We start from the raw sequence: 24,585 nt of genomic DNA, 5'->3' as shown, positions 1-24,585 counted from the left end.
ATGTTGGCTGGGGCGTACCCTTCGGCGTAACTTGACGTGCACCTCTCCAAAAATGTAACAACGCGTCAACTCTACACGGACACAAGCGCTGTGATTGGTCTGCTAGGACCGCTCCCTCGGGTTTCACATGCTCCCTCTGCGCGTCAACGCGGACAAGGACGCAGAAGTATAAATGAAAACCAACACGTTGCCTACAGCGTAGAGGCTCCGGCGTAGTTTCGACGCAGAAGTATAATGAGGCCTTAAGTCTCAACGAACGCTAATCCGCCTGTAACCGTGTAGCCTATCCATTTAATGTTGTTTACTTAATCATATTCGGCTGCTGTGACATTACTGCCATTCCACGTATATTTATGTCATTCGTTGTCAAGGCCTATTTATACTTCTCAAACTCACGCCGTAGCTACGTCGTAGGCTGTGTGTAGCGCGCGTACCCTTCGGCGTAACCTGACGTGCACCTCTACAAAAATGTAACAACGCGTCAACTCTACGTGGACGCAAGCGCTGTGATTGGTCTGCTAGGACCGCTCCCTCAGGTTTCACATGCTCCCTCTGCATGTGTAATGCGCGTCAACGCGGACAACGACGCAGAAGTATAAATGAAAACCAATGCGTTGCAGCGTAGAAGCTCCGGCGTAGGTCCAACGCAGAAGTATAAATCAGTAGCCTACCAATGCACGTTGTATCTCAGGTCGCGCACATGCGCTCAGTTTACATCTCGGTTTGACGGCACATGCAGCAGTAGCCATGCTCGCATGCACAGCTCGTGTATAGCGTTAGCCCACACACATCCATTCCCACTTATTCAAGTATTTCATCATAGAGATTGTTGTGTTTTATTTTTTTTACCTTTATTCGTCAGTAATTTACCAAATAAGCTTTATTCATATTGTTCTTGTGTTTAATGTTTATATCCATATTCATATCTGTATTTTGTAGAACCACACATCTATGCACATTTAATAAAACAACGATTTGGAGTGAGACATCATTATTCTGACTGGACAACCTGTAGCCTTCAGACAAACCTGAACTAGCAATTAGAGTGAATACTCACAAGATTTTTCAAAAATGCTTAAACTGTTGTATTGGCATTTTCTTACAAGACTTGCTATCTGACAAAAGTCACACTTTATGTTTTTATATGAATTGTTGTTTAGTTAATTTTGGCGTTATTTGTGTTTTTGATCGTTTTGACTGCCTCACTGGTGAACAGTGGTGTTAAAAATAAAGGACAAAAAATTACTATTTATTCACAGTTTACATTTATGTTTGTATTTAGAATTAAATTCCTTGTAAGAGCCAAAAGTCACATTTCTTTATATAGATGTGGAATAAATAATTGTGTGCATCAAGCAATCAATTTCGTATTGACGATGGTGTCATTTACGGCAATGACGGTTGTTTTTTCTTGTGATGCAATGTTGGAGCGATACAGTTTTTTGACCGTGTAACATTTTCCAGTTAATTTTGTTATTAAACTTTACTGAAAGGAAGTTGCTGGACTAAGGTATGTTATTCAAGTTCAAATCACACTCATCTAAAGATGAAGCAACAAAAATGAATATCTAGACGGATTGCTATTCCTATTTCTTGTTAAATCAGCTATATGTAATAATTAAGTTCTGTACTGCTGTATAGATCTTATGGTGACAGAAGTAAATCACAGCAGCAGCTGCAGAAACCAGCAGAACAGCAACAACTATTCCTGCTACAGCTCCTGAAGACAGACCTGAACCTGGAACAGCTACAGACAGACAGACAGACAGACAGACAATGTTACATGTCACCGACTGATAATACACTCAGTATTTAACAATATCTTTGACTCATATTTACACCTTTCTACCTTATACATACACCTTTCTGGTCATCAGTAGTATGATATTGATTTAACTTATAAATGGCACCTTATAAAAACACTATTCACAGGAAAACTGCATTTTTCAAGTTAATAACTTTAGTCAAAGTGTCAGTGAGTCAAAGTTCGCTTTTTTAAACTGTCCATACCCATCAGTTATTGGGTTGATTTAAAAATATTGAACTTTTTTTATTTATTTATTATTAGTCAAAAAGAATTAGACACTCACCAATAACAGAAACACTGAATCTCTTCACTCTAGTGATGCTGAAGCTGCTGTTGATGATGATGATCTGTAGTTCATATTCTCCAGAGTCTGTGTTTCTGGTGTTTGTGATGATCAGAGATCCAGTCTGATGATCCAGCTTCAGTCTGTCTCTGAATCTCTCTTTACACTGAACATCTGTACAGGTCTTACTCTGATTTCCAGTGATTTCAGCGATGACAATGTCATAAAAATGCCACATAATTAAATCATGTGTGTTTATTATTACACTAGGATCTAAAGTAAGAAATTCTCCTTCCTTCATTGTCTTTCTATTCACTTCATCTCGTTTAGCAGCAGAAACACCTGAAACACAAACCAACAGATTATTACATTTCTAGATGAAAACAACAAACGCCACAACATGAGAGAACTGTGATCACATTTACATTTATTCATTTTGCAGACGCTTTTATCCAAAGCGACTTACAAATGAGAACAATAGAAGCAGTTAAACTAACAGTAGGACAACAATATGCAAGTGCTATGACGCTTCTCAGTTTAATCTAACGCAGTAAAAAAAAAAAAAAAAAAAAAAAAAAAAAAAATTATTATTAAAGAACAGAATAGAATAGAATAGTAGAGAAAGTGTTAGTATTACTGGATAAAGTGCTGTCGAAAAAGAAGCGTCTTCAGACGTTTTTTGAAAGTGGCTATGGACTCAGCAGCTCTGGTTGAGTTAGGCAGATCATTCCACCAGCAGGGAACAGTCTGTTACAAGACAGAAGGGTCAGACACATGGATGCAGGTAATGATAGTTTATTGAACAACCAGATGAGTGATCGGCAGTGAAGGTAAGTGGGTGAGTAGAATATCCAGATGACACAGACTTGAATGACTCAGTTCGTTTTCTTGTAGATGGAGATCGGATGGAGACACAGCGGAATGAAACAGACTCGGGAGAACACACTGGAGACGAGGAACAACGATGGAGACTTGGTGAGACAACAAGGAGACAGGTAAACAGCATAGGAGTCCTAGAGGTAAGCACAGCATTAGCATCTTGATGCAAACAATACCGGACAATGACTGAGAGTGAGATCGGGTTTTAAGTGCTGGAGGTGATTGTTGGATGATGACGTGCAGGTGCGTGTAATCAGTATTCAGGAGAGGGAGTGCGCTGTGATTGAGTGAGGGTGGAGTCTGGCGTGATTGTGACACAGTCATGGTAAAGGTCCGAGAAATATATTTTGTGCCTCTTTGAGATGGCACCACAAGATGTTGTTCGCTTGCAGAGCACAAGTTTCTGGATGGCACATAAGTCCAAAGTAATGAGTTTAAGTAACAGGGAGCAGAGCCAGTGGTTGTTCTGTAGGCAAACATCAGTGACTTGAATTTGATGCGAGCAGCAACTGGCAACCAGTGCAATTTTGTGAGGAGAGGAGTGACGTGTGCTCTCTTCGGCTCGTTAAAGACCACTCTAGCTGCGGCATTCTGGATCAGTTGCAGAGGTTTGACTGTGCAAGCTGGAAGGCCAGTCAGGAGAGTGTTACAATAGTCCAGTCTGGATAAAACTAGCGCTTGGACAAGGAGTTGTGTAGCTCTGATAGGAAGGGCCTGATCCTCCTAATGTTGTACAAGGCAAATCTGCATGACCGGGCAAGTTCTAGCAATGTGGTCTGTGAAGTTCAATTGTTAATCAATTACCACACCAAGGTTCCTGGCTGACCTTGATGGAGTTATGGATGACGAGTCTAGCTGAATGGTGAAGTTGTGATAAAGTGTTGGGTTGGCCGGGACCACGAGTAGCTCTGTCTTCGCAAGGTTTAGTTGAAGGTCCTTCATCCAGCCAGAAATGTCTGTCAGGCAGGCCAAGATACGATCATACGAATGAGAGGTAGAGTTGTGTGTCATCAGCGTAGCAGTAATAGGAAAAGCCATGTTTCTGAATCACAGATCCTAGTGATGTCATGTAGATGGAAAAGAGAAGTGGTCCCAGCACTGAGCCCTGAGGCACTCCAGTAGCTAGATGTTGGGTCTTAGACACCCCTCCATGATATCCTAAAGGACCTACCTGAGAGGTAAGACTTGAACCATTGGAGTGCGTTTCCCGAGATGCCCTTCGTCTTTAGGATTGACAGGAGGATCTGGTGGTTAACTGTGTCAAAGGCAGCAGACAGATCCAGCAGGATGAGAACTGAGGATTTGGAAGCTGCTCTTGCCAGTCTCAGAGCTTCAATTACTGAGAGCAGGGCAGTCTCAGTTGAGTGTCCGCTTTTGAAACCAGACTGGTTGTTCTCCAAGAGGTTGTTCTGTGTAAGGAAGGAAGAGATCTGGTTGAAAACAACTCATTCAAGTATTTTCGCGACGAATGGAAGAGGAGATAGCCTACCAGTCCGTAATTTTCCAGATGTGCTGGATTTAGAGTGGGTTTCTTAAGCAGTGGGGTTACACGAGCCTCCTTAAATGCTGTGGGAAAAGTACCAGCGTGATAAGAGGTGTTTATGATGTGTGTGAGTGCGGGTACAACTGAGGATGAAATGGCTTGAAGTAGGTTAGTGGGAATAGGATCAAGCGGACGAGCGATTGGAAAGGAGGAGATTGGAGACTTCTGCCTCTGAAAGTAGTGAGAAGGAGGGTAGAATGTGTGTGTTAGCTGGTAAAATGTGTGTGTCAGTTTGTGGATTGGTAAATTGGCTGCTGATGGTGGTTGTTTTATTTATAAAGAATGTAGCAAAATCGTCAGCTGTTAGTGTTGATGAAGGAAGAGGAGGGTTGAGAAGAGAGGAGAAGGTTTTGAAAAACATGCGAGAGTCTGAAGAATTGTTAATTTTGTTGTGATAGTAAGTCACTTTAGCAGTAGAGATATTAGCAGAGAAGGAAGAGAGGAGGGATTGATAAAGACCAAGGTCAGTAGGATCTTTCAATTTGCGCCACTTCCTCTCTGCACCCCAGAGTTTAAAACAATCTTCGCAGAGAAAACCAAGGGGGCAGAGGGTGTGGCGTGGGCTGGCCTGGAGGAAAGGGGGCAGAAGTTGTCCAAGCAGGATGTTAAAGTGGAGAAAAGATTATCAGTTGCACTGTTAGTATAGTGTTAAAAGCTGATCAGGTGGAGGAAGTGTGGATGAGACCAGAGAGGATAGGCGAGAGGGTGAGAGTGAGCGTAGGTTTCGCCGAAAGGTGACCTGTGTAATCACGAATGCAATTGCATAAACCCTTTCTTAACTTTCAATCTGAAAATAAACTATTTGTTTTGTACTCAAACCCATTTTATATATTTTATATAAAATCATAATTTAAACAGATAATAACAGAAGCTGATCAGAGATTGTGTGATTAAACACTGTCGACTCCCTATGAGCTCAACTGCAGATTCCTATGAAAAAATTAACTGTTAAAACTAACAACTTGTCAGTGGACAAGAAAAAAACTGAGAAAAAAAATTAAGAAAATAACTGAATATTATTGGGGGGTAAAATAAGGCAAACTAACAATATAAACATTCACTAACTCACCATGAACAGTAACATTGAAGATATTTCCACTAATGCTGCTTCTGCTGATGATCTTCAGTTCATAAAGTCCAGAGTCTTCAGTTGTGATGTTTGTGATGGTAAGAGATCCAGTCTGATGATCCAGCTTCAGTCTGTCTCTGAATCTCTCAGTACCTTCATTACACTGAACATCTGTACAGGTCTGGTTGAGATCTCCATTGATTTGAGCGATGCGAATGTCATTAAAATACCATTTAATATCTTCTTCTTGGTTTGTTTGAACACCAGTGTATAAAGTGACTGAATCTCCCTCCATCACTGACACATCTTCTGATCCAACACCGAAAACACCTGGAGAAGAAATTAACATTTTTTACTACAATATATTTTTAATCTTGCGGTTTGAATCTCCCACATAAATAGTGTTTAGCTACATTACATTTTAATTTGGCAGAAGATTTTCTCACATTACATTCAAGTTACATTTGATCAGCTGATGTAAAATACATCAATTAAGGCTCTCAAAATCAACACTTTAAAGTATGCGATTAATTGGTCAGTTTAACTCGTTACAAATATTTTAACGCAATAATTGCAACATCTGTTTTTTTCTGGCATCCTTTGTCTAGCGTTATATATGACAATGCTATAATTCATTCAAGCACGCTAAGATAAAAAAAAAAAAAACACAAATATGTACTGGCACATCTGTGAAGCGGCTCTCTATGGATAAAAAGGCTTTTTAAGGGTCGGGTGTGATGTCTGACCCGGTTTGTTCATGGCTTCCATGGCTGCAATATATGATGTTTTCCACCAACTGGCAACCCGAGGTGTCTAAATAGATACTATTGGGTAAATTGGTAACAGTCAGAATCTCCAACGCATTCTCATCCTAGGGCGTCATATATTGACGCTTTTGACATTTCGTCTACATCCGACGCACATGGCACTCTTTAGCGTCAATTATGAGACAAAGATTATGGGTAGGTTTAGGTCTGGGGTAGGGTTAGACCGCTAGGAGGCGCCTTGGTGCCCATATTTATCTGCGTCTCATATTGACGCTAAAGGGTGCCATGTGCGTCGGATGTAGATGAAATGTCAAAAGCGTCAGTATATGACGCCTTGGGATGGAATCTTACAGACCAAAACATAAACAGACATTCTGACACGGAACCCACATTTCAAAGAAGAATAAATAGCTGTTGCATTATTATTATTAGCAAAACTGTGAACAGCATGTTTTCTATACAAATCTGCAAGCATATCACAGTACTTTTATTCTTTAGTAGCCTATAGTATAGTATTACATACAGCTGGTGCTCTTCGGTCAATTTTTATTTGATTTTTTTTCTTCATCGGAATGGTACGAAACTTGGTAAAGGTTTTGGCACTTGCTATGAAGTGAAAAAAAAAATCATGGACATGATTCAAACAGGTTAAATGGTACTGAAAAAAATAGTCACACTTGTGCTCTGTCTGTAAGAATTGAGAAATTAGGAAATGCCAGACAGTCTGGCTGAAGAGCGACCAGACCCTGAGAGAGGACAAAAGACCTCTCTCGAAATTAGCATTTAAACTCACCATTTGTGAGGCAAAGTCTCACCTCTACGTCTCTCCCCCTCTTCCCCACTCCCCCTCTCTCATGCTGAGACCACATGTAAAACACCCAAGAAAATGTAGAGTTTAATGTGAATGATTATCACAGAGTATTTTTCATGTTTGGTATCATTTAAAATGTCTCAGTGCGACTGGTACAAATGTCTCATTTCCAAATAAGTAAAACAGAAGGTAATAAGGTTTTAAGAGTTTAAAGATAACTGGCAGACAAAGAAAGATGATCTCCTGACAAATGGTCACACCCCCAAAACGTGCGACCTCTGAATGCAAATTTCTTTTGTTAGTACATGTTTCCTTGTGAAAGGTTTGTCTATATAATGAAATGCCGCAGAGAGTTCGGGGCCTTTTCTGTAACTCAGATTCGCCCATAAGGCTGAGAGAGAGATCTCTCAGCCTCATGTATTTCTTAATGTTGAGTTTGCATCTTCTCTCTATTCCAGAGCATTTGATGTTTTGTATCGATTATCTTTGAACTGATTATAAAATTGGCATGATACATTTACCTGACATAATAAATTGTTATATTTGATTATTCTAACTGATTTGGACATTGTTTTCATTAAGAGTTAAAAGGAATAGTCAAACATTCGCTCATAATTAATGATCCACAGATATCATTAAAACCTTTTCATTTATGGAGTCAGATGAAATAACGAGATAATACATATTCAAATGTATTGCATTTAATCAAAATATACTTTGCCTCGAGAAAAGACAGTAACACGTAGAGACCTTCCGCGCTGGTAGGATGCCGGCTTTGGGCCGATCGAGGGCGAGCTCCTTGTGGGAAATGAATGGGAGACACATTCCATCTAATGAAACCTTTACTGCAGCCAAACAAAATCTTACTGTAAGCAAATTTTTTGAGAAATCAAGCTAAAATTTGGAAAACAATTTGTTTAGATTTATGGATTTGGTTTTCTCACAGTTTTAGAGTAAAACATGTTTTTGAAAATATATATTTCATATAAAAATTGAAAATAGTATTTTTGCACATTTTTCATAACAATAAATGTTCAAAATAAGAAACAGTTAACTTAAAAAAAAAATTCACTTCAGCAATAATCGTTGTCTTTGAAAAGAGATCAAACTTAAGTCTGTGCTCTAAAGCATTCAAGATTTACAACAGTTTAATTTGGAAATTGAATTTTCAGGTCTATGCGTTAACTGAATAAATGCATGGATTATAAATACAGCGTAAATGTAATTTAGTACTGTGAAATCCCCTAAAAATACAAAATATACTAAAATAAACTACATTCATTTCATTAAAAAAATATATAATAATAATTTTTAACCAACACGCAAAGACCACCAAAGAACAATAAAAGTAAAAATCACTCACACCACTTGACTGAATCACTTTTGTAGCTTTAATAAGGATACATATTCAGTTTAGAAATTACACAGTGAAGCAAGTGTTTGATTATTCAGTTTCTGTAGGTTTTCAATTCATTCATATGGAAGTTGAGTTGGGCAGTTCTCAATTTTATGCAAAAATCAAGCGAAAAACGTGGGTGGCAGCCAATCGCTGTGAGGTTCAGTCTGTATTTTAGGGGCGAAATCCGAAATCGAATGTAAATACAGGGCCAGTATCGCAGGTATTGATATTAGGGATGCACCGATCCACATTTTTTCACTTCCGATCCGATCCCGATACCTGAATTTGGATATCGGCCGATACCGATACTATTCCGATACCAGAGCTGTGTTTGCTTTAATATTTTTGTTATCATAAGGAAGTCAGAAAAACAGGAAATCCTGTTAACATCCTATTGTCATGTCAATATTTATTACATTCCCAAAATGTAAAAATCAAATACTTGAGTCTTGAAATATAAGAAAAGTGCAAGTGTAAACATCTTACACACACACTATATGAAGGGTGATCCTCGCTCCGATGCGGTAACTCTCTCGATGATTGCTCGATCAACATCAGCATCTTGCAAACAGACAAGCGGATTTCGCCTCAGACGCGCGAATGGATTCAAAATATTCAAGCCTTCAACTAGACGCGGTAGACGCGAATTTGACGCACTATTCGAGTTTGGTGAGAACGCACAGTAATGTGTTGCTTTTTTAAATGTTTGATTGCGTTCGTTGTGTTGTACGACGCGAGGGAGCTTTAAATATATCTGAATTACGGCTTTGCAAACATTGCATTTTGCTGTCTTTGCGTTTCCAGTGTGAAGTATTTGCACAAAGCGACATGTTGGCTAGCCGCAAACTGCAGAACGGATTTCCTGAGCGGGGGCGTGTCTCATAACTCTGTTCAGGAAATCCATTCCGCAGTTTGCAGCCAGCTAGCAGACTCGCCGGCGGGAATCACTTTCGGAGTCATTTCTGAGGCCCCAATGTTTCGGAAAACATTGAAGCTTCCCCGGGCGCCGCCATTGGCTAGCAGACCATCACCTGCTGTTAGCATCCCATTGACTCCCATTCATTTTGGCGTCACTTTGACAGCGAATAACTTTACATCTGAGGCATTTAAAGACTCCATTTGTCCATTATTTATTTCTAAAGAAACACGAAAATGTATAAAAGGCTCCATTACCTTGTATCTTACGTTATGGCCCCGTAGATGCAGTTTTTGTAAAAATAGGCTAACGATTATGTCATAACCACGCGACTCTCTGTCGCACAGTAAAGAATTACCGTATGGACAGGAGGAGAAGCTCGCGCGCATTCGGGGGGACGTGGAGGCAAAGTGACAAAGTATTTAATCAAAATACTTAGTAAAAGTTACTCCTGCTCCTAGCGCATGGACACCTCCTACTCACACTCTCCATCTCTGCAAGATTCGGAAGGGAATGATTCAGATTTCTCTTGGCACAGCTACTAGAAGACAGACGGGTTGCTCACGTCACATCTACGTCGTCAAGCTCAGTTCGAGTCTGCGCAGTACGCTCGACCATCAGGAAGTTAGTGATTCTAATTGACTTCATTTGTCTCCGTGGACTTCCGGCAAGATGGCGAGGCGGGTGCACGTGAAGGCTTGAGCTCCGTCTGCATGTCCCAGAATTTTTTTTTATTCAAACTTACTCTCTGACTAATTTTTTATATACCCCGTGAAAAGAACTCAACACAAATACCTCCCGACTCATGAAACCCTCTACAACAAGACGAGGAAGTGTGTCAGCTGGAGGACATGACTACGCTACCAAAATGGAGGTCTCGAACGACAGCGCCGAGCGAAAAGACCCGTTTTCTCCGGTCAAAACCCAACCGAATCCCAAAAAGAAGGATCTGGTGTCGGAAGAAAGTGTAAGTGCTATCCTGGACGCAATAAAACAACTTTCAAACCAAACTTCAATGCTAACTAACAAGGTCGAGTCTCTCAGCACTCAGATTCAACAAAACTCTGTAATGCTTGCTAACATGGCGAAGGCGGTCGAATTTAATGCGGCAGAGATTAAAGACTGCAAAACCCTACTGCAAGTGATGGACAAGGTTGCAGCTACTAATAAGAAAGATACTGCAGAACTGAAAGAAAGAGTCCTGGAATTGGAAAGATATAAGAGACGCTGGAATTTACGAATTCGCGGAATAAAAGAGAAAGAAGGAGAAAACCTTCGTGATACCGTGACCAGCTTGCTGATCAAAATCTCCCCACCATGGTCCCCGAACATTAATTACATTGTGGACTCGGTGCACCGGCTGGGTCGACGGGAAGAAAACAGGACGAGGCACGTCATCATCCAATTTACCCGGAGAGTACACCGCGACGCGCTGTGGAGGTTGACCAAAGATTCACCCATCTGCAGGGACCTGGGGATTGGCTTCATGGAAGACCTCTGCAAAGCCGACCGAGACACGCGCGCAGCGGCGTGGCCAAAAATCCAACAGGCACGGGCCGCAGGGAAGAGAGCCTACTTCAGAGGAGGAGATGCTTACATTGACGGACAAAGAATTACCTGAGAAGGGTTACAGGTTGAGTGTAGCTTATTTTTGTACGTCATAGGGGTTCAAATGTTCTTAACCTAAACAGGTCGGTGAGTTAAGTTTAACAGTTACATATGTTATCACATTAAAGGGACATTGCCTACAGCTGGGCCTTTTTACTTACCTCTCAAACTCTTGTCTGGGTTCTTGGTTTAGCAGTTGCTAGATATACATTTTTTCTTTTTTCTTTTATGTTGAACTCTGTTTCCTTTTCTTGTTTATCGTTGAATGCTAGGGGCTTAAGAGACAGCACCAACAGGAAAGCTATTTTTTTGTTTTGTAAGGGCGAAAAAACTAACTTTGTTCTGTTACAGGAAACACATTCCACACCAGAAGATGAAAAGTTTTGGATTAACCAGCGGGGGGATAAGATCCTTTATGATCATGGTTCCACTAAATCAGCAGGTCTTGCAATTTTGTTTCATAACTCTCCTGGCAATTTAATAGCATCTAAATGCAGCAACATTGGTAGATGGCTAATCTGCGTTCTTAAATTTGATGAACAGTACATAATTTTAGTCAACATCTATGGGTATAATAATCTCACACATAACAAACAATTGATCTTGAAGGCCTCAGAGGTTATTAAAAATTTTAGGTGCACTTATCCATCTGCCAATATAATTATGGGGGGGGGATTTTAATATGTTTTTTAATGAATATCTGGATAGATACCCTCCCAGGGGTAACTGCAATTCTCAAAACCCTATTCTATCTAACTTCTGCAGTACTCACAACTTATTAGATCCATGGCGTCTTAAATACCCTGACACCAAACAGTACTCCTGGTTCAAACCAAACGATGTGACAAAGTCCAGAATTGACTTTTGGCTAATTTCTGCTACTATGTTGCAGATGGTCACTAGCTGTTTCTCGTCAGCCGCTCCCCTTACGGATCATTCTGTTTTAAAAATTCTTTTCTCACCACCTGGACTCAACTATAGAAACAAAGGCTACTGGAAATGTAACTCTAGGTTATTGAATAATAAAACATACTGTGATGGTATAAAACGTTTAATTGCAGAAACTAAATCTGAATGTTCCTTAACCTCATACGTTTCGAGATGGAAGTTTTTAAAATTCAAAATTCGGGAATTTTCTATTCAATTTGGCAAATCCTTTAATAAAAGTAACAGAGAAACTGAGCTAAATTTGATTAAAGAAATTAACAACTATTGTCTGAAAGCATCATTATCTGACGGGGATAAGCAGAATTTATCAACCTTGCAAAATAAACTTGATGAAGTTTTTCTCATAAAGGCGGAAGGGGCCTATGTTAGATCCAGGGCCAAATGGATGGAGGATGGTGAGAAGAGCACGTCATATTTTTGCCGCTTAGAAAAAAGAAGACAGGAGAGGAACTCAATTAAAACTTTATTGATTAATAATCAGTTATGCTTTGACCCGATAAACATTGCTGAAGAAATTGTCTCCTTTTATAGTAAGCTGTACTCCACTATGTTTTCTAAGAATGACTCTGACACTTTTTTCAAACATATTGAAAATTATATTCCGCATATAGATGAGGACTTTGCAAGGTTGTGTGATTCTGATGTCACTGTCACAAAAATTTTAGATAATCTTAGACCTATTACTTTACTGAACACGGATTATAAAATTATTACGCATGTTTATACTAACAGATTAAAATCCAATTTAGACAAAATTATTAGTGACTCTCAATCTGGCTTTATGAAAAATAGATCGATTCACAACAACATTCGCTTAGTTTTAGACCTTTTAGATTATAGTCACTTAATAGAAGATGATGGGTTTATTCTTTTTCTTGATTTTTACAAGGCTTTCGACTCGATTGAACATCCTTTCATTTTCCAATGCCTTAAATATTTTGGATTCAGGGACAAATTTCGTAACATCATTGAATCTTTATATGATAATGCAAACAGCTCGGTCTCATTACCAGGTGGCACTACGCCGAGGTTCTCTATCAAACGGGGAATCAAACAAGGATGCCCAATATCTCCTTTTCTGTTTATTATTGCCACTGAGATGCTATCTATTTTTGTCAAGACCTCGAATATTGCTCCTTTAAATGTGTTGGGTAAACCCATAATCATAAGCCAATTAGCGGACGATACAACTGTTTTTATGAAACATTTAACAGAGGTCCCAAAGATTATAAAAACCATTGATATTTTTTCCAAAGCCTCAGGACTCAAACTCAATCTAAACAAATGTGAACTAATGCCAATCCATCATTGTGTATTAACAAATGCATACAACATTCCCATAAGGACAGTTGTCAAATATTTAGGTATACATATTTCCAAAGATGTCACTGTAAGAGAAAGCAAGAATATAAATGAGGTATTGAAGAATTGCCAAGCTAAACTTAATTCCTGGTTGTTAAGAGATATCAGTTTACTGGGCCGAGTTTTTTTGACTAAGATGGAAAGTATCTCGAGGTGTATTTATCCTGCATATTCTTTAGCTATTTCTAACAGAGCCGGGAAAAAGATTAACCAAATTAATTTTGCTTATATTTGGAAAAGGAAAACCCATTATATTAAAAAAGCTGTAATGACCAAAGAATATAAACATGGAGGTTTACAAGCCATAGATTTTGATTTTATAAATGGAACCTTGAAAATAAACTGGTTAAAGTCCCTTTTAAGTAATGAACATTTTTGGTTTCATATTCCTAGAGAATTTTTTAAGAAAGTAGGTGGTATTGATATGTTATTAAGATGTGACTTCACCATTCAAAAATTGCCTATTAAGCTATCCCTTTTTCACCAGCAAGTGCTTTTATATTGGAAAATGTTGTACAGTCATAATTTCACTCCACACAGTACACCAATTTGGAACAACAGATACATCCTGATTAAAAACAAATCAATTTACAATAAGGAATTAATGGATAAAGACATCTGGTCTGTGTTAAACTTTATTGATGGAGAAGGTTGTATAATGTCCCATGAAAATTTTTGTTTGAAATACAACTTGAATATTTGCCCGAAATTATTCCATTCTATAACTAAAGCAATTCCTGCCACCATTCTGGGCCTAATTAAGGGAGACCTTTTAAACTCTGTGACTGTCACTCCCTGTCTTCCACGTCTTTTAATGGGCGGTTGTGACTTTGCATCCACCAAATTTCCCAATAAAATAATCAGAAGTCTTTTTAATGAAATCTCTTATCCAATGTTTTCCTTCCGAAACTCTATAACTAACTTCTTTTCAAAGGACATTATATATTCTCTAAGAACCAAATATCTTAAATTCCCCATCTTTCCAAAATCTAAAGAAATGCATTTTAAAATTCTAAATGGTATATATCCTTCAAATGAATTTCTACATCTACGATTTGGCTTTGACACAAATAGCTGTGTTTTTTGTAAAGATATAGAAACCACAGAACACTTATTCTTCCAATGCCCTTTGATAGATGCTTTGTGGACTGACATTCATGGCTGGCTCCATTCTAATATCCCCCTAGATCCCTTTACTCAGAATGATATTATTTATGGTATTATCTTACAAAACAATGATTTATATTTTTTGATTAACAATGTCCTGATTCTTAGTAAATTTTACATACAGAAATGTAAATTCAGGTCGATTAATCCTAAGTTTCCTGTTTTTCACAATGAGTTTATTTCTTTTACTAAAGCTTTAAAGAGAATGAAATGCAAATATGCAATCAAACTTGATAATTTAATTGATAAATATGGCTTGCTGAACAAGCCCTAGCCCCTAGAATGTTTCCTTAGAATGTTTTCCTACAGTGTTCCTTATGATTGTTTAAAGATGCACTTTTTTTGTATTGTCTTTTATTTGTTGCACCCGTTCTGTTTCAAGGACTATGCTACTACTGAAGCTTCATGCCACTTTGTTTTGTAAATGGAAATTTGTCAATAAAGTTAAAAAAAAAAAAAAAAAAAAAAAAACTTAATTTGTCTCCGTTAAATCCAATGGGGTCGCTGTGTCCAGTTTATATACTGTGGTCATTTCAGCAGACAACGTTAAAGTGCAGACTCATGGATATCGGATATCTCCGCAGGTTGGATCGATCCGATACGTGAATTACGCTGGTATCGGTCCCGATACCGATACTGGATCGGATCGGCCCCATCCCTAATTGATACGGATACTTTTCACATTTAAAAGCATGCACTAGAACTTGCATACCTTTGAACTTGCAAACTGACCTTTAAAAATTACTTGTAAGAATAAAATGGGTTATTATGCCCACTTAGCATTATACTTGAAAGCCATTTTTTAACATTCAATAAGCCTTAACTGAAAATTATTACATTATGTTATTGTTAACACTGTTAACAACTCACTGGGGCAGTAACCTCATAGGAACACACCTTTGTATGTTCTCGTGCATATTAGTACCATGGGACCCTTGTAGTACCCTTTAGACTCAGATATGGTACAAATGTGTCTTTGACGCAGTGGCGGCTGGTGAATAATTGTATAGGTGGGGCTGTGGCATATCAAACAATTTCAGTTGCAGAACAGGCAAAGTTAGAGAACATCTGCTTGACCTTGACTTATGGTTATTCATAAAAACAGCTATGGTGAGTTAATTTACCAGTTTCAATGACATTTTAGATACCTCCATGACCGATTTAAACAAATGAGACAGAACAATATGTACATGAAACCAGTAACACTTTACAATAAAGTTTTATTAGTTAACATTAGTAAACTACTTTAGTTAACATGAACTAAGAATGAACAATACTTCAGCATTTATAATCTTATTTCAACATTAATGCACAGTGAAGTAACAAACAATTAACAGCTGGATTTTTATTAAACAATAATAAATTCTTTAACAAATGTATATTGCTAATTATTAGTTCATGATAGTTAATACATTATCAAATGTTGAAAAATGAGACCTTATTCTGTAAAATGTTACCAAAATAAATAAATAAATCAATGTGGTGAAAAAAACTGCATGTTGGTCTGGGCTCAGCTCTTTTACCTTTAGTTTTTCTGCAAAGTTCTCAAATGGACATTAGAGTATTGATTTTACAAGTCAAGTTTGATGACTGTCGACTTTTGCTTTTGGTTTGCTTAGTTGAGGACATTTAATATTCAACAATAATATGTTGTGCCTGCATTGAAACCTTTAAATGAGAACTGAACTGAGCTAGAGGATGACATCACAGTTTTCTCCAGAGCGGCTGTATAGATAAATGAACTAAATTAATCTTTTTTTTTACTAGAAAAATGAACCATCACTGAACTTACTTAAGCTGGACTATGAAGCTATTTTCTTCTAGATCTGCTTTACAGCAGAAACAAACTTTGTTGCATTATTTTCCTGTTTTCACTGTAAAGCTGCTTTGAAACAATCTGTATTGTAAAAAGGACTATACAGATAAACATGACTTTACTGCGTCCACCTTTGTCATGTAGCCTAATTAAAATTGCGCCTACAGATCAGTCCTGATTTTAGCAGTGGCTTGTCATGGGCGATGAAATAAGCACCCTTGTCAGATTATATTAGAGAACGCTAATTGACTAAATTTTATGTCATGTCTTGAATAGCCTACATTTATATCTTGAATCAGCAATTGGCTAAACTTCTTAAAAGTCCCGCCTCCTGGGAGCTCACCCTACAGCCGAACTTGAGATGTACAGACAGTCAGAAGGGACATTTGGGGAACGCATATATTTTACACAGATGATTTTCTAACATATTTATATAATTTATAATATTATTTTTGTGTCCGTGTATGGTTCAGGGAGGACGTCATCCCTTATGAAAAATATCCATGGTGTTACATAAGTAAAACTGTTGTAACCAAGTTTTTTTTTCTTTCCTTTTTTTATTGATTGATTATCATTATTATTACCATGGTTTTACTACAAATAATATCATGGTTAAAATTTGGTTACTGCAGTTTTACAGTAAATAGTTTAACTGTAGTAAATCAGATGGTTCATTTTCCAAAGGGACTGCCAGTGATAGACTGTAAAAAAGCTAGTGACAGGCTGTTGTTGGATATTAGGTACAAGATTGCACTTTTTTTTTCCTGACAGTTTATAATTAATAACAATTAGACTACAGAACATAGCATGATCCATGTGTACTTCTAAAGTTTAATGAGTTTCAATAAGTCAAATAAAATTGAATTGCATAAACTAATTATAAGAAACGTAACGTTCACTTTCCATTTGTTTATTGTGAAATAAGTCATGAGTCCAGTGCTTCTCTGTCATCTGACAAGGATTGTTCTGGGCTCCTGAAAGCATCTAGCCTAGAAATCTAGACGCACCTGTTGTAAAGTTTTTCTTTCTTCAAAGCAAACCAGGAGACGTTGGGATAAGCAGAAGTGATTTATTTGGATCTTCGCTGTGTGTCGTCTGTAGTGTTCTTCCAAGTCTAACGTACATAAATTTACATGGTGTCTTATAGGCATTTTAGGAGGAGGGACTTTTGAAGGTGGAGACAAATTCAAACAAAGCATGTAAATGAGTATACAGGTTAAGGAAACCCGCCCCAGACCCCAGAGTGTTACCAGTATCAATTTAATCAGCATACCTATTCAAATGCTGATACTGGCCAGGAACTGGCCATCCCAGAGCCATTAAAGACAAAAGGTGCGTCTTGGGGCTACTGGCTAGAGCCATTAAAGACTCATTTAAAACACAATAGAGAAAACAGGACTGGCAGGAACTGTTAATACCATTATCCTAACCTAACTTTAAAATGCTAACTTCAATATACTCAACTTTTACTGTTGCAAACTAAATTAAACATTTAATAAAATTGTAATCCAACACACCCTAGCGGCAGCAAAATGTATTTTGCAGCCAGGGTAGTCTAGCAACTCTCCGTTGACTTTCGAGCTGTAAAAACCTAAATTGGGTCAGGCCAATCACATCGTGTATTCACCTTATTTTTAACGGAAATACGGACGCAGCCAGTTGACGGTATTTTGTGCGAGACTTCCGGTCAGGCACTTCCGGTCACTGGCGCGCTAACTCACTTTTCACCGTAGCGGTTAATCAAACAAGCGTTCCTAACAACTAACTCATCGTTATGGCTTCGAGGAAGACCGGGATTGTTTGTGCAGTTAGAGGTTGTCAATAACTGGTACAAAAGAAAGATTTACTTGGAGCAGGAGTGTTTTAATCATTGAAATCATTGACATTTTAATCAGGCGCCTTACGACCGGTGACACACTGGCTGCGTGGCGTGTTACATGTCTTTGCACACCAGAAACGTGACGATAAGCCTCATTGGTGATATATTCGACATAATGGGGAGAGAGTTGTGGAAAGCCTATACTTAATGTAAACATAAATATATAGCAGCAAAGACAACGTCGGCAGTGTTGACGGCAAAATAGGCTACAGAATATTTCGTTCTGTATTGACAGGTGCAATATTAGAAAATCGATAATATTTTTTTTTCCATTGCATTTATATCTGCATTTGTCAAAACCTAAACTTTCAAACATCAAAATGTAATTTATTAATATGTATTCATGTCAAAATGACATACAAAAATCTTTTCCTATTCTATTTTGCCTGGAAACGCTTCCAACACGCTTGCGTGTCGCGTGAAAAATAGGCGTCGATTCTATTTCTAGCATGCACGCGTTTTCCGCGCGGCACGAGCCGCGCCTGAGACGCGCGTGTCACGCAGGCAGTGTGCGCGTTCAACCTGGAGCCAAAATAAAAACGGACACGCCACGCAGCCAGTGAACAACGTTTCGAGGTGTGGTAACTGTAGTAATTCCGCTTCGCGTCGTGACCATAGACTGTAAAAAATATGGACAAAGCGTCTGTGACGTCACCCATAGACTTTCTGAAGAACGGGTTCGAAGCATAGACAGTATAAGAAGTGGACAGAGCCATCTCATTGGATCTCAATTGAGACAAGTGAAGCCCATTTTTAGCGATTTCTTAGCACTTCCTTTCCTGACGCGCAGACTCAAACAGAGCAAAGCGTTACACGAACCACGTGAGCAACCCGTCTGTCTTCTAGTAGCTGTGCCAATAGAAATCTGAATCATTCCCTTCCGAAACGTGCAGAGACGGAGAGCGTGAGTAGGAGGTGTCCATGAGCTAAGAGCAGGAGCAACTTTTGCTAGGTATTCTGATTAATTATTTTGTCATTTTGCCTCCACGTCCCCCCGATTGCCCGCGAGCTTCTCCTCCCGTCTATACGGTAATCTCTCTACTGTGCGACAGAGAGTCGTGTGGTTATGACGCAATCGTTAACCTACTTTTACAAAAACTGCTTCTACGGGGCCATAACATAAGCTACAGGGTAATGGAGCATTTTATACATTGTCGTGTTTCTTTAGAAATAAATAATGGACAAATGGAGTCTTCAAACGCCTCAGATGTAAAGTTATTCACTGTCAAAGTGACGCCAAAATGAATGGGAGTCAATGGGATGCTAACAGCAGGTGAAGTTTTGCTACAAGATGGTGGCACGCGGCCGGCTTCAACTTCCGGTCGACTTCCTTCCCGCTTGGTTTGAAGCCGTTTATGGGGGGTATGGGCGGCGCCATCTTGGAAAATCTTGGGAAATCCTAACCCCGCCCACCTTCTGACGCAGCGCGCGTCACTCAGCTCGCTCTGCTACTCCGGTTATCTCTGTGTATATTTTAGGCAACGAAATATGTTATAAAACAAACACCATACTAACTCTTTTCGTTTTCATTTAAAGAAATTTTAAACATTATAGCCACACAAATGTGGTTCAGGCAACGCGTATTGATTATATTCACTGCACATAACGTTTGCCTATTTATAAAAAAACAAAATATAAAACACAAACCTGCCTCTTTTCGTTTTAAATATAATATAAAAATATAAAAATATTAAACATTTTAATATGGTCCAGGCAATATGTGCGTTTGTACTAAACAACAGATGTTGCAGTAAACAACATTACAGATCATATTCGTTGTAATAAAATTTAAAATGACAAAACTCAACCCAGTCTCTTTTTGTTCAATTTCACTTTTATCAATATTAGCCATTATAAAAGTAAAAGGTAAAGTTACAAGAAGCTATACAAATAAAGCAAACAATTCAGTCAAACATACAAAGTCAGCGCTCTAGTCTACCCATACAACGGTAAAATTAAATAGCTTATAAAGTTATGAAACTTCCCCTCAGCCCAAAACGATTGGCCAGGGAACAAATTATAGATTCACGAAACCAAAAATCGCCCGTTAGATATACACAAGACGGATTATATCTCATGTTTAACCACTACAGAGACGCCAGAGTCAGTGGCAAACCTCATAACCCAAGGAAAGGCTGTTCCAGGCGGGGTAACGTTACATGAGCGCCGAGCGCCCGGTCATCGCGGGATCTCACAACTGAATACAATTTTCATAAATCTTTATAAATAAACCACAGATTTGAGCTTTAAACAACTACATTCTCGCCTGAAAAACTCTTAAAACTACATTTCATGATACAGAAACAGTAGTATTATATGTCAACTGTATTAAAAAATGGCGCTTCTTATGTTGTCATTCTCCGTGGCGCTGCCTTGTCAAGCTGTCAATCAAAGTTAACCACGCCCTTATTGTCATACATTTTATATCTAAATACGATCTAAACTAACGAGTTAGAAAAAAATTCACAGCCCTCATGGTTGTCAAGCACTCGGAACCTATCGAAAAATACAATAAAAGTCCATGGGACCAACCTGTAAAAACATGAATTTATGCTGTGAAAACGGACATTTTAACATGGGGGCTATGGACATTTGCCCCCTTTTGGGACCTTCCTCGGATGGTCGTGACGCATTACCACCTCAGGTGTGCATTATTTTTCTAATAATTCAACGGCCTGTCGTTAATTATTCCTTACTTATACTCCGCAGTTATTAACAGTTTATTTTTTCACTTCAAATCGTATTTCAAACATTAAATTTCAAACAATTAAAATCACTGGTAAAAAAAAAATGTTATCAATATTTTATGTGAAGATGTGAAGTGGGTTCTTACCATTGTCGAGTAAAATCAAGATCATCAAGAGCGAATTAAAGAGAAGGACGTTCATTTGCAGCACTTTTTGATTCTGATCGTAAAATCATTCTGTTCCTGTCCATTGAAGGCGACGCAGTGAAAATAACATGATGGGAGCCTCCATAATGGAAGTAGAGTGTAGGCTACTATTTTTTACTAGTGACAATCACAATTTGAGCAGATGACAGTGCATACAGGCCGGGGGGGTGGTGTGTGTGTGAGAGAGAGAGAGAGAGAGAGAGAGAGAGAGAGAGAGAGAGAGAGAGAGAGAGAGAGAGAGAGAGAAAACGAAAAAGGGGCTTGTCTTCTTCTTCTCTCAGTGTAATGGCGGATCGCAAACCAATAGAGATGGGTCTGTCTGCGGACTGCAAGACTGGGGGCGTAACTTGAAAGGGGCGTAACTTGAAGTAGGCGTAACTTGAAGTTGTCCAAATCACAACCGAATCACACGAGATGTCAGTAGAACGAGATTTTGTTGGCAAGATGGCAGATCGTTCAGAGACCACGGTAAGAATATTTTCCACAGATAACTGTTTAAATTGAACTGTATAAGAAATGTTCATACAGTAACACATTTTTCTACTGTTTCTGGAGTTGATAATCTATCTATTAATCTATCTATAAGAATAAGCTAGCTAGTCAGGGTAAACATTAGGGTAATTTGGGAGCTCACTCTGTAACATGCAACGTGTAATGTTATTTATTTCTCCTCACACATCGCTGCATTCAGAATAATACACGTTTCTTAGTGGTGATTACTTGAGTGCCACTTGTCAATCTGTGTCCTGAAGATGCCAGCAACACAACACATAAGATGGACCCTGGAGTGGTCACTTGCCATTATTAAAATGTAAATGCATGTTGTACATAGATGTTTCCTAATATATTATTTTCTGTATAAGTTTATGACCAGTGAAGTTTCCTCTGTGATTTGTGTGCAGCTGTTGTGCTTTTGAGTGACGATTCTACATTTGTGTGGGCCACAGTTATGATTCAAGTCAAGGTTCTAGTGCTAAAATTATTTTAATCATCATAATATAACATTCACTTCTACATTAGACTAATGCTTTTTGTTTTAGGCAATAAGTGTTTCTTTTCATTTCTGAATTGTCTTGTTGTGGGGTGGCACACCACTACTAAAATTAATATTGAGGAAAAAGTTCATATTAAAAAAAAGAAAGAAATGCAAACATGTTTTACACTTAAACCTTTCTTTTTTTTTGTCAACAGGTGTGGTAAACTGGAACTCCTTTTCAGAGGAGTATAAAAGGACCTACCGCATTCCCTATCTGGGGCCTGTTTCAGAAAGGAGGTTAAGTGAAAACTCTGAGTATGTTAACCCTGAAATGAGGGAAACTCTGAGTTTTCTGTTTCAGAATGGGAGGTATGTCAAACCTGAGAAAGCAGAGTAAGTCAAGCCCGTTTCTGAAAGAGAGGTAACTTATACACAGAGTCAGTTACCATGGTAACTGACTCCGTGAACCTAACCTGGTCGGGAGCAGGTTTTCTTCTGTAAACCCAGAGTTTCTTTTGGTCTCCTCCCCCTTTTTAAAGAGGAAGTGGTGTTTAAACACCTCATTCATTCTTTCAGTACATTTTTATTAATACAATTAATCTTTTATTAATAAATAAAATGTTGCTATTTTTACTGCAGTTTTAAAAAATAAATAAGATGAAGTCTATATAACTCCTTAACTGGCAACTGAAAATACAGTAGTAGATTATTTACATTCTAAACAAATAAGAATACCTGTTTATACTTAGATTTAAACTTTGATTATGTCGGCTACTCCACATAAAAATGTGAAATAATCAGAATGTGTAGATTGTTTGATGTGTAGACACATAATATTATATATTAATATAGACTTGTATTTGTCACATGATTTCTTGGGTGTGCCTGATTAAGGTGATCACCTGTATCTATTTAAAGTTGACTTCACTATTACATTAACATTGAGCCTGATGAAGACCTGAGGGTCGAAACGTTGCTTGAGCTTGAATAGCTTGAATAAACTCTTTTGGAGCAGTAATTTTCAGTGTGTGGACTTCACACTTCTTTATTTTGTTTATATCATTTAGTTGTCCTGCACCTGCGCCCAATTTGGGTGTTTGGGATGTGCACACCATCTTTGTATTTTACATTAAAAATATACCTTTTAAAAATGTGTGTTAAATATACAGAATTGTTCTATAGTCTAATGCAATTACATCAGATTTTACTTTAAATTACAGAAGAATTAAGAGTAATCCCTTTCATTAAATTACAGTATTAATGTTCTAATACTGTAAAATTACAGTAATAATGTTTGTACTGGTGAGAAATATGAAGACCTCTTTTTGTCTGGCGCTGTTGCCATGGTGACTCATAATATCTGCGCTCCATTGATAATGGCTTTTTATAGTTGTGGTGCACGCGCCTAACTCAGAGTAGTTCAACTCAGAGTTGATTAAACTAACTAATTTCAGCTGTTCTGTAACCGAAAACTCAGAGTTTCTCATCTCAGGGTAAGTCAACTCAGAGTTTAAGTTTTGACTCAGAGTTGGTTGAACCTCCTTTCTGAAACAGGCCCCTGATCTCCCGTTGCATTCAATGCGATGATTTGTACAAAGACTGTGAAGGATACTGGGCAAGTGGACAAAGAGGAAAACTTCAAGGGTTCTACTCTGAAAATGATTTTGCTGGATACTGCTGCATGGACTGTTTTTATGTGGCTGGAGGCACAATATGATTTTCTATGACAATATTAGTGCCAGAAATTGTGGATTGCCACAATTGTGTTGCCTTTCAATAAAAAAAAAAATTGTGATAAGTTTTCTTGTAGTTAATTTGTCTCAAAGTATCATAAGATATTTGACAGTAGTGCATTTAGCGGTTTATTACTGTTGTCAAAAATTCATTTGTCAGCACATCAGGCAATATGACATGAACAGATGTTTAAAATTATTTATTTAAAACATGAAAAGATGTTTAACAATATTTATTAAAAAAAAAATGTTTTAGACAAAGCACAATTTCAAAAGAATAGCTATATTAGTACTTACTCCACAGTAGTTGAGGTGGGACAATTAGAAAAAAACAATACATTGCAATATGTTTTCTAGCAATACATTAGGCTATCAATACCTTGGCATTAATGCATATTGAAACTTGCTTTACTGAATACAGACAAAAACAGGCATTTTGAAGATGTCATCTCAAAGGTTTATGTTCATGAACAGGTAAGAGTCAGTTTAGTTTATTTGAATATGTTCAGTTAAACGTGTGCGAGATCGATTAAAAAGCATACGGAACTAATCGCATACTTTAATCAATCTCGCGGTCATTTGATGTCATCTCGTCATATCGCGGAAGTGGGCGTAACTTGAAGTGACGTGACGTAACTTGAAGGGGCGTGACTTGTGACGTGACGTAACCTGAAGGGGCGTAACGCAACTTGAAGGGGCGTAACTTGAAGTGACGTAACTTGAAGGGGC

The 24,585-nt window shown here is 38.2% G+C and overlaps 1 protein-coding gene and 1 long non-coding RNA gene across 3 annotated transcripts; one reads left to right on the top strand and one right to left on the bottom strand.

The window, feature by feature from the left end:
- Positions 1 to 665: 665 nt before the first annotated feature.
- Positions 666 to 21,468, bottom strand: LOC311084803 (uncharacterized protein). 2 transcript variants are annotated; one of them, XM_084117100.1, is made up of 5 exons: positions 21,088 to 21,434; positions 5,582 to 5,911; positions 4,141 to 4,378; positions 2,091 to 2,432; positions 666 to 1,747 (listed from the first exon to the last, which is right to left on the bottom strand). In XM_084117100.1, exons 2-5 carry the CDS (start codon positions 5,594 to 5,596, stop codon positions 1,602 to 1,604), a joined length of 741 nt encoding a protein of 246 aa, XP_083973226.1. In that variant the 5' UTR covers positions 5,597 to 5,911; positions 21,088 to 21,434; the 3' UTR covers positions 666 to 1,601. The 2 variants fall into 2 exon arrangements, with proteins under 2 accessions (XP_083973226.1, XP_083973225.1); XM_084117099.1 differs by lacking the exon at positions 4,141 to 4,378 and having other exon boundaries at positions 21,088 to 21,468.
- Positions 21,469 to 21,519: 51 nt separating this feature from the next.
- LOC311084832 lies at positions 21,520 to 23,921 on the top strand. The gene is made up of 2 exons (XR_014606630.1): positions 21,520 to 21,615; positions 22,339 to 23,921. It is a non-coding gene; the product is annotated as an uncharacterized lncRNA (long non-coding RNA).
- Positions 23,922 to 24,585: the final 664 nt, after the last annotated feature.

Source organism: Abramis brama, assembly GCF_963993115.1.
Source record: "Abramis brama genome assembly, chromosome: 6".
NCBI lineage: Eukaryota > Metazoa > Chordata > Actinopteri > Cypriniformes > Leuciscidae > Abramis > Abramis brama.
The sequence above is the reverse complement of the archived record's forward strand: the minus strand, read 5'-3'. Positions and strand labels throughout refer to the sequence as shown.

What these genes read in the sequence shown, in the direction of transcription:
- LOC311084803 (XM_084117099.1), bottom strand. Translation starts at nt 21,142, where the DNA reads ATGAACGTCCTTCTCTTTAATTCGCTCTTGATGATCTTGATTTTACTC. An exon ending in CTTGATTTTACTCGACAATG is followed by an intron (nt 5,912 to 21,087) that starts GTAAGAACCCAC and finishes TTTCTTCTCCAG; the next exon opens with GTGTTTTCGGTGTTGGATCA. An exon ending in CTTCAATGTTACTGTTCATG is followed by an intron (nt 2,433 to 5,581) that starts GTGAGTTAGTGA and finishes TTTGTGTTTCAG; the next exon opens with GTGTTTCTGCTGCTAAACGA.